Genomic DNA, 9,736 nt, shown 5'->3' on the forward strand with positions numbered 1-9,736 from the left:
AAAGATAAAAGCAATCAGAGCAGCTCACATTCCAGTAAATCATTTGAGGTGTTTTGCACCCTGGACCTAGTTCCTATTACAAAAATCATCTCTGGAAAATCCTAATTGTGATTTGAAGCAATAAATGATGTAAAGTTAGCTGCAATTTTTACATATACCTTTAAGAGTGAGTTGCATGGACGTCTTGTCATCAGGTAACACACAATCATAAATGCCCACATCTTCCTCAGTGACGTTGTGTATCATCAGGATCCTCTTGCGGTCATTAATCACATATTCATACTTTTTGCCCATTTTTAGCTCCCGTCCGTTCTTCGTCCAAACCACCTGAAGAAAGAAATACAGAAATGCTTTCCAAATTAAACAAGTTAGGATCACACAAACACATACATGTGCTATTAATGTTAACTGGAATTACTCAAACACAAAAGTGTCTCATTTGCAGATTATTCAGAAAAGGGTGCCCCAAGGGTGTAGCATGGGAGGACAAAAAACAAGGCGGTCACAGGAAATTTGAGTATTTAATGAAAAGTGAAAAGTTGTGTTACACAAGAGTTAAAACAGAATTTTGTGTTAGGTAAAATGAAAAAAATATATACAGTAAAAGTTATAATCCTATTAAGTAACTTAATAGTGCACAAGTTGTATAGTCAAAATATAATTTGAGGTACCTAAAGTTAGCATATTACTCATGTCAAATTTGAATCAAAAATATTGTAGAGTAGAAGCAGGAAGTAACACTACACAGAAGTGTTTAAATTAAAATACAAGTACATTAAACCAGTACTTAAGTAAATTACTCAAGTAAAGCTCTTTGTGTTTGTCAGGTCAATTCAATTTTATTTATACAGCGCCATATCACAACAACAGCCACCTCAAAGAGCTTTATATTGTAAGGTAGACCCTACAATAATAATATGTAGACGTATAATTAGGATAATTAAATATCCTATTGACACATCTACAAAGCTCTTTCAAAAAGACGTTAAATGTTATATTAAAACAGCTGTTTTAATAGAGTCTGTAAAGGCAAAAACTAAAACAAATTATTTACATATTTCTATCACTAACCTGTGCGTCATAATCTGACACCTCAACAGTCAGCTGAGCAGTGGCTTGGGCACTGCAGGTCACCACCTCTAGATGATCGGATTTGTTGGTGAACCTAACAGAAGGGGCTGAAAACAACGTGGCACTGTAAGAGGGTATTACTGATTGGAAGAAGAAAAAAAACACAAAAAAAAGACACAAATTAATAGGACTGAGGTAATTTCTCTAGTGTGTACCTTTCACATTGAGGATGCAACTGCTTTGTGAGCCTCCACCCACAAACTTAACTTCCGTTCCGTTCATTTCCATGGTCACAACTCGGATGAGCAATGTGTGTATGTTTTTTGACCTGGTGATGAGGTAGTCGGCTCCACTGCGCAAAAGGCGTCCGTTTAGGGACCAGAAGCCTGAGCAAACAGCAGACAGCTCAACAGAGATGGAGAATTCCTCACCGGAGACTCCAGTGCTGTTAATCAGACCTTTTCTGATTTCTGCAGTGGGTTCTACAAAGAGGCCCGCAAACAGGATTTTAAGAAGGAAGAACCAAAACCAAACATAGACATAAATGACAACAATCACAGAGAATTCAGTCTTACCAAGGTAGAAGGTTCCAGGTACCTCCAGGTAGGCACTCTGCCCAAAGTCATTAATGGCAGAGATACGGAGCTGGTAGCTAGCTTCTTCAGTGAAGTTGCAGATTGTAAACTCTGTTGTGACAATGGTTTCTTCAGCATTGCACCTCTGCCACATTTGGGTACCAACCTTCCTTCGCTCTACAACGTAGCCTTTGATGGGGACAGGGCGGTCACTGTCAGGAGGAGACCACTGAATGGTGATGGAGGACTCTGTTTTGTTCTGCACCACAGCGTCAACTGGGGGATCGGGAGGATGCTTCCGGGCAGCTAGAGAAAAATATTGTGATGTTATTTAGTTGAAGTACTAGTTTCAGTTCTTCTTTGTATTTAATATATGCTGATATTTGACCTAACAACAAGAAATATATCGAGATTGGTTCATTGTTGTACCAAAGGGTCCTGTCACCCTCCCCTCATCCCCAAATGATTGCAGCAGATGGCTGGAGTTTTTCCTTCCCACTGTTGCCAAGTGTTTAGTCATAGGGGGTTGTCTGATTGTTGGGTTTTCTCTCTAATATTGTAGGATCTTTACCTTACAATACAAATCGCCTTGAGGCAACTGTTGAAATGATTTTGCACTATATAAATAAAATAAATTGAATTTAAATCAATCGCCACAAAATATTTTGTATATATTTACTACAGATATCATCAGAATGTATCAAACAACATTTAACCCACCAGAAACTGAGAATCGGGTGGATGTCTTGCAGTCTCCAGCCACAAACGCTACTTCTCCAGAGTCCTCTGCCTGGCAATCTCTAATTGTGAGTGTGTACTGTCTAAGCACGCAGCCGATGGAAATACGTGAATCCTCTTTTAACTTCTCGCCATTGCGAGTCCAGTAGGCGTCTGGATAGGGATGTTCCAGCTCCACGCAGAAGATGACAGTGTCGCTAACAGGAACTACTGTCCTCCGAGGAAGCTTCTTAGTTATGTTACCTGAGATATAAGAAGAAACTGATTTGAGATGAAGAAAACAGAACTGAAAACTGCATTTTTCACATAGACATAGCAGTAAATAATGGTCCAATGTAGTAAACGTTCACAGACCAGGTCATGTCGCATTAAGTATCCACATGAGATGCATGTAATATTTACATTAAACCCATATAGACAATTGTAATTACACTTGATAAGTGCACAAACAATGAAGAAGAACATTGGAAAGAAAAAGAGTCTCTACCGTACCCAGGACTGTGAGCTCAGCCACAGTGCGACTGCCCTCTTTCATCTCGCATATGTACACTCCATCGTCGTTGGTGGTGACGTTGTGTATGGTGAGGCGACGGAGGGTGCCGTCCTGCTCCATGCGATATTTAGCATTTTGCTGCAGTCGCGTTTCCTCCATGAACCAGTTGGTATAGGTGGAACTAAGAGGCACCTCACACATGAGTGTGGCTGAGGTTTTTTCCTGCACCTCCACATCCTGCAGCTTTCTCCTGAATGGCACCTTGGGTTCTGGCACAAGGAAATATGACAGAATCTTTAACCAAAGCTGAACTACATCACACTTTCAACTTCTACATTTATTTACCCACATATTCAAATATATGTCAGGCTAATGAAATATCAATAAAGTGAGAGAAACTAGAACATTTAAATTCAGGAATCAAGTGTAGAAAATCTGATTTAAGAAGTGAGATAAGTTCAACCTGAGCACTCAGTATAGCCAAATAAAATATTTAACATTTGCATTCATGTTTTCCAATATGTTTCCTAAACTGTGCTCTCCAAAGACTAAGTGAGTTAATTTCATCTTGCCATGCTGGATATTTTTGCTTCAAGCATGGTTGTAATAGCATCCAAACAGGCACTGCAAAGATTCAAATACAGGATGGCTTCCAAAGCAAACATAAGATTACTTTTTATCACCAGAAGTAGCAATAAACTCCAAATCCAAGGGGCAGGTTACACCATGGACAGTCTGTCACATTTATAGAATACATAAGGTGCACTGATAGGAATGGGATCCTTTCTGTCAACATCTCTTATTCATCTCATATTCTTGTTCTTGTTCCAATCCACTGCCTTTATGTGTGAATTTTGCATGTTCTTCCCTTGCCTGTGTGGGTTCTCTCTCGGACACTCCGGCTTCCTCTCAAAGTTCAGAGTCATTCATTTTAAGTTAACTGGTGATTCTTGGTGTGAATGTAAGTGTGAATAGCTTTCTTTTTCTGTATGTTAGCCCTGTGGTAGACTGGCAACCTGTCTAGGGTGTATCCAGCTTATCCACCTGTTGACAGCTGTGGTAGACTCCAGCTTAACTTCAACCCTGAACCCTAAACTGGACAAGTACTAAAGAAAATGGATGAGTATTAGCAAACTACTTCTCCAGTGCATATGTAAAGAATGGTATATAAAGACTATCACGCAGTTCATGTGCTGGATACTGTATTTGCCATTACACTACCATTTATTTTCTAGCCACATATAATAAAACTTCTTTCCATTTCAAAGCTTTCTGTAAAACTCCAGAAAAGTACCAAATTGCCGGGTAAATATCACACAAAGAACCAATTTTCCTGCACTTTGAATTCAGCTGGTACATCGGCAGCTTGGCACTCGACATCGGACTGACTGGAAATTAATATCTGAAATAAAATCTGCAACTATACAGCTTCATATCCTGGACCAACATCTTCCCGAGGGAAGTCACATCAGCAGTGTGCCAAAGTGATCTACTGAGTGAGTGACCATCTTAGCAACTGTGAACTACTCATCGCCAGCAGAAAATAGCTGCAACACAACACCTTACTTCAGGAGATGAGCCAGAATTCAGTCTTGTTGTTAAAAGGCAAACAACAACACCCAGAAGATTCAGAAGAGTAATTACAGTTCCCAGTAAGCACTGCTCTCAGTTTGTAACTATTAAAATATACAAGTGAGTCACACTGCAGCATGGGGGACACGATATTTAAGTACAACGGATGCTGCAGATTATAGATACACCATGACAGTGTTATAAACAGTGTAATAAATTAATATGCAGCTCAAAATATCCTCATCAAAAAAACCATTTACTTCTCCTAGAAAAGGATTCATGACTTCTAAACTATTAAATATGTACATAAGTATGAGCTTCTTATAAACATTTGTATCTTCAGAGGGTTATGTTCTTTGACCTGAGTACTACAGAGAGAAATTGTGTTGAGATTTGTTAGCATTATCAAAAAAAATAAGGTAAAGCCAGCCTTAATATTAACCCTGCATACCTATTAGAAGTATGTAAACATATCTTTACTAAAATCTTACTTCAGGAGGATTTTCTTAACTGCGACTGCTCAAAAATGGTAATAGCTTACCTTTGACTGTTACTAACACAGCGCTGTAGGTCTGCCCAGCCATATTGGTTGCATTGCAGGTGTAGAGGCCATTATCGGTCTGCTTGCAGTACAGGATTTTCAGGATGAAGTTCTCAGCTTGGTCCTCATAAATGACATGTCTGCGGCCCTCGCTGATGTTTGTTCCATCCTTCCTCCAGATAATGTGGGGTTTGGGGTGACCGGTCACAAAGCAGCTGAGTTTGGCATGTTTCCCCTCAGTCACGGTGCAGGTACGAGTGAATACACCTTTGGGAAGCTTCGCCAGGGCAGATGCTCGCAGCTCATGTTCCAGGCCCAGAGAACTGAAAGCATCCGTGATTTTGGCCGTGGAGGAGGAAGAAATGGAGGCGCTGCTTTCTTCATTGCGGTAGATGGAGATCTCCTCTTTGCGCTTCTGTAGGTGAGAGAGAAGGGAGCTGCTCTTATCGACAGCTTGGCGGTGGGAATCCTGAGCATCTACAACGAGGGCAGCCGCAGCTTGCGCGCGGCCGACAGTGTTCTGGGCCCTGCAGGTGTAAGTGCCGCTGTCCAGGTTTCGTACGCACTGGATCTTTAAAGTGCTGCCATCGCTCTCAGAAATGATCTTGATGCGGTTGGTCTCCCCCAGGTAGCGCCCATCCTTTTCCCATTCAAAGTTGGCCTCAGGGTAAGCTGCAACTCGGCCGTGGAAAACAACATCACCGCCCAAAACAACACGTGCAGAGGCAGGCTTCACCATGAAAACAGGGGCCTTCTGAGACATCTCTGTCGGCAGCCCCACTTTGAGGGTTACAGCGGCGTAAGCTTCACCGACGCTGTTCTTAGCTCTGCACATGTACCGTCCACTGTCCTCCAGAGTTAAGTCATAGATGGTCAGGCGATAAACGTCTCCATCTTCCACAGTCTTGAAGCGGCCTCCGGATGTCAGCTTCAGCTTGTCTTTTTCCCAGGTTATCAGTGGAGTTGGGCTGCCCACAATTGTGCAGCTGAGTGTGGCATCCTTGCCCACACACACTGAAAATGCCTTTGGGCGAGTGAGAAACCTGGGGGCCCCTCCAAACAAGTTTTGATCCATCGTTTGTTCCTGTGATCAAACAAAGGGCAAATATTACACATCTTATAAGTCTTATAAATATCTTGAAACAGTTATTGAGTCCAAACTCAACTTTAAAGCAACATGTGTGCAAAAAATCTCCACACTGATAAAACCATTTGTTTCATCCTGCTTTTTTAGTCTATTTTATCCTTTTTATTTGGTGTCACGGTGTTGATTTCTGCCTCTCTCTCAGAATGTATCTTTTGTCCTTTCGCCCTACCCTCAACCTAACCCTGAACCCAATCAGTCATGGCAGATGGCTGCCCCTCCCTGAGCCTGATTCTGCCAGAGGCTTCTTCCTGTTAAGAGGGAGTTTTTCCTTCCCACTGTCACCACATGCTTGCTCATAGGGAGGCATCTGATTGTTGGGGTTTTCTCTCTATTACTGTAAAGTCTTTACAGTATAAAGCACTTTGAGGTGACTGTTGCTGTGATTTGGTGCTATGTATATAAAATTGAATTGAACTGATATTTATCTGTGAAGGACAGAAAGGGCAGATTGGTGAGCCACGGCTGAGCTCAGCATCACTGTACACCACAATTATAGTGTCTACTGCACAATTTGCTCCCTTTGCATAGTGACTTTGAGCTTCTCGTCCCAAAGTGCAAAACAATACGGTTTACAAAACAACTTTGTTCCAGCAGCCATTACTCAGATTAACCGAGCATAGCGTTGCTATCCTACATGATGCCGAGTGAATTCTCTGTAATTATAGTATAATTATTTCTTCAGTATTTTTTATTAAGCTTATATATTTTCTGTGTTTGCACTGACAATGTGTGCATGGATGGAAGATGGATGACTCTCTACTGCAGACCAAATCTACCCATGGGTACAAATAAAGTAATTGAAACAATAAAAAGATTAAATAAATAAATACAAAACTGATTTTATACATGTACAACTTTAATAACTTTGATTACAAACACCAATATTCAACTGCAAGTATAAATAAACCAGGAAGTACAAATGTAAAAATTACAAAACTATATCAAGAAAAATAAATACATTTTCTATTATTTCCTGTAGATCATATTCCTCCACAAACACCTGTCAACTTTACACAAACCCATTGTAAAATCTGGCATTCTGCTATGTGTTCTCTAAAATATGTTAAGCTATGAAAATAGACATAAATCCAGAGTTAGGGTGGCATATTTATAGCTGACAGTTACAGTAGCTATATATCAGTCAACGTATCCTTGCCCTGCCTCAGCGGACATTCATCAATACAAAGACCTATTCAAAGGGAAAGAAGCTAAATAGCAAACAAATTCCCTCACAACAAGGTCAGAAAGAGCGCTTATGTGCCTTTCAAACAGTGACATTTACCAGCTTTGTCACCTCTGCCGCTTTAACTGCCTGTCCCAAAAATAACCTCAGCTGTCAGACTCCGTCTCTGTCCATTGCCATTTGTAGAAGCGAAAGGGGCATCAGCTGTTTGATAAAGCTCCCACTTCACAAACATACTTCATTTCTAGCACTGTCCGTTTTCTACCAGCTGAGGAAAACTCGTAAAAAAGTCACTGGAATTTAATGAACGACTTCTGGCTAGTAAAAAAGCACGAAAAAAATTCGGCAAAGGAGCTTGTGTTTACTTAAATATAACAGAAACTTCAGCTGGATGATGCGGTTAGCTAATGAACTCATATCAGCCCCTGTAATAGTCACAGGTGAAAAATGACAGTTATCTACCTCTTTGAGCTGCACCTAAGCTCAAATTAACCAACAAAAAAAGGAAAAGAAATTCTAACTTCGACTAAGTTCCCATGTAAACTTTACTGTAGTAAAACGAGTTAACTGTTGTGTTACTGCTTCTTCACCTTGAGTCCTTAACCGCTCAGGAAATTCAGGCGCTGAATCATGTGGGCCAAACAATCAATAGCCCGTCAGGATTTCCGGATGATGGCCCTCTCCAACAGCGTTCAGGGGCTCCACATGGGGGGCAAGAAAAAGTCTTCTTTGACCTCAAATATATTTCAAAATGGTTGTAAATCCAAGATAGTGAAACATCCCCCCGTCTCCTGCAGTGGGCGGTTGAGCAGACTTACTTTTTCTTTCTTCTCTGGTGCCTCATGATGCCACATAGCTGACGTGCCTATTTTGGCGCAGCCTCCTTTCCAAAATAGACCTGTCATTTGGAGATAGGAGATAGCCTGATGGTGGCTTCGGAAAGGAGAGCAGGCTGGCCTGGCCTGGCCTCTGCTGGGTTGCTGCTGCTGCAGGCTGGAGACGACAATACGGACACAAGTCATAAACAACTCATACTAGGTGTAAATGTGCCGCGTGTGGACGCGTCAAGCACTAGCAGTTTATTGAGTTTCAGTTCAATTCAGGTTTAGTTATATATCAGTCGCCTCAAGGCGCTTAATATTATAAGTTAAAGACCCAACAATAATACAGAGAAACACCAACAATCAGATGACCCACCCAATGAGCAAGCACCTTGGCGACAGCGGGAAGGAAAAACTCCCTTTTAATAGTTAGAAACCTCTGGCAGACAGGGGCGCCACCAAGGGAGAGCCGTGCCCCCCCATCACTTTATATATCCCTCACACTTCCCATCGTCACACGCTGCACCCATGCACTGTTCATGTTTTTTGGGGGGTTTGCCACCCCAAGATTTTAGTGCCCCCCCTATAGTCAAGCCTATAAACAAATTCTGGTTCTGCCCCTGCCAGCAGAATCAGGCTCGTGTAAATTAGCCCGCAAAAAAGTTTTTTTTTTTTACCACACAAGTTTAAACACCTATTAACTACTTCTGTTTTAATATCATTTTAACTGTATTCAAAACCTGTCAATTGTCCCTCCAATGTAAAGGAGGGCATATATTTTGGACTTACTGTATTTTCATGGTTTTAGAGATTTTAGTACTCCGAAACAAAAACTTCCCCCATCATATTACACCAAAGTAATGAAGTAACAGATAGAGTTTTATTCTTTTAAGTAATTAAATAACTTACTCTTTTTTGTACTTTTAAATCCAAAATCTGCTTCTTTTTTCTCCTATTAAGATATCTCAAGGATTGATAGTTCAGTTAAACTTCTTTATCCTGACAGAAAGATGAGTTTCCTTTAAGATTTTTCACTTAAGAGTACATTGAATGTAAAATGAGTTTGATTTATGTCCTGTACTTGGATTGTCAAGGTAATTGAGCCCCCATTTTGGGTGGCATGCCTGGTTTTAAATTCACAGGCAGGGTATAATTCTGAAAACTATGTACCGTAGGGGATTATTCATGATTTGAAGACTTAACAGCGCTGCAAACAAAACAGAACCTCCACTTCTTCGCTTGTTGTTGTTCACTTGTTTCAGACTTTCTTAGATGTGCAAATCTGAGATGCTCAAATCAATCTCTTGCCACCTCTGTCTCCACTTAATGAAAGTTTGCCTCAGCTTACAACAGCTCAAGATGTGCCAGGTTAAATGTGAAGGTAATTAACACCAAGACATCATTAGATACTGCATCACAAATCCAGTCCCTGTCATCATATTACCAGTAACAGAATCTGGCCTGCACTCTGATATCATTGAACATTTTCAGTGGTGACAAAGGCGCAAACAGCTTCCTCATTCTTCTGCTTATTTATAGAATTAAACCCCGCCTCTGATCTCTGAACAAAAACATAAATCTATCAGTCTGCCTCT

General features: G+C 40.9%; 1 protein-coding gene across 20 annotated transcripts in view; it reads right to left on the reverse strand.

The window, feature by feature from the left end:
* Nucleotides 1-8,178, reverse strand: part of obscnb (obscurin, cytoskeletal calmodulin and titin-interacting RhoGEF b) — a 57,900-nt gene extending 49,722 nt beyond the window's left edge. For 8 of the 20 annotated variants that reach the window (XM_087832349.1, XM_087832347.1, XM_087832351.1 and 5 more), the window contains exons 1-8: nucleotides 7,911-8,173; nucleotides 4,991-6,074; nucleotides 2,877-3,146; nucleotides 2,367-2,627; nucleotides 1,647-1,952; nucleotides 1,287-1,553; nucleotides 1,072-1,178; nucleotides 159-327 (exon numbers count right to left, since the gene is read on the reverse strand). In XM_087832349.1, coding sequence (XP_087688475.1) covers nucleotides 159-327; nucleotides 1,072-1,178; nucleotides 1,287-1,553; nucleotides 1,647-1,952; nucleotides 2,367-2,627; nucleotides 2,877-3,146; nucleotides 4,991-6,065 — 2,455 coding nt within the window. In that variant the 5' untranslated portion in view covers nucleotides 6,066-6,074; nucleotides 7,911-8,173. Of the gene's footprint in view, nucleotides 1-158; nucleotides 328-1,071; nucleotides 1,179-1,286; nucleotides 1,554-1,646; nucleotides 1,953-2,366; nucleotides 2,628-2,876; nucleotides 3,147-4,990; nucleotides 6,075-7,910 lie in introns of all 20 variants that reach the window. The other 12 variants (XM_087832342.1, XM_087832346.1, XM_087832340.1 and 9 more) reach the window with 4 other exon arrangements.
* Nucleotides 8,179-9,736: the final 1,558 nt, after the last annotated feature.

This window comes from Neolamprologus brichardi, chromosome 18 (genome assembly GCF_056152115.1).
Source record: "Neolamprologus brichardi isolate AB-2024 chromosome 18, ASM5615211v1, whole genome shotgun sequence".
NCBI lineage: Eukaryota > Metazoa > Chordata > Actinopteri > Cichliformes > Cichlidae > Neolamprologus > Neolamprologus brichardi.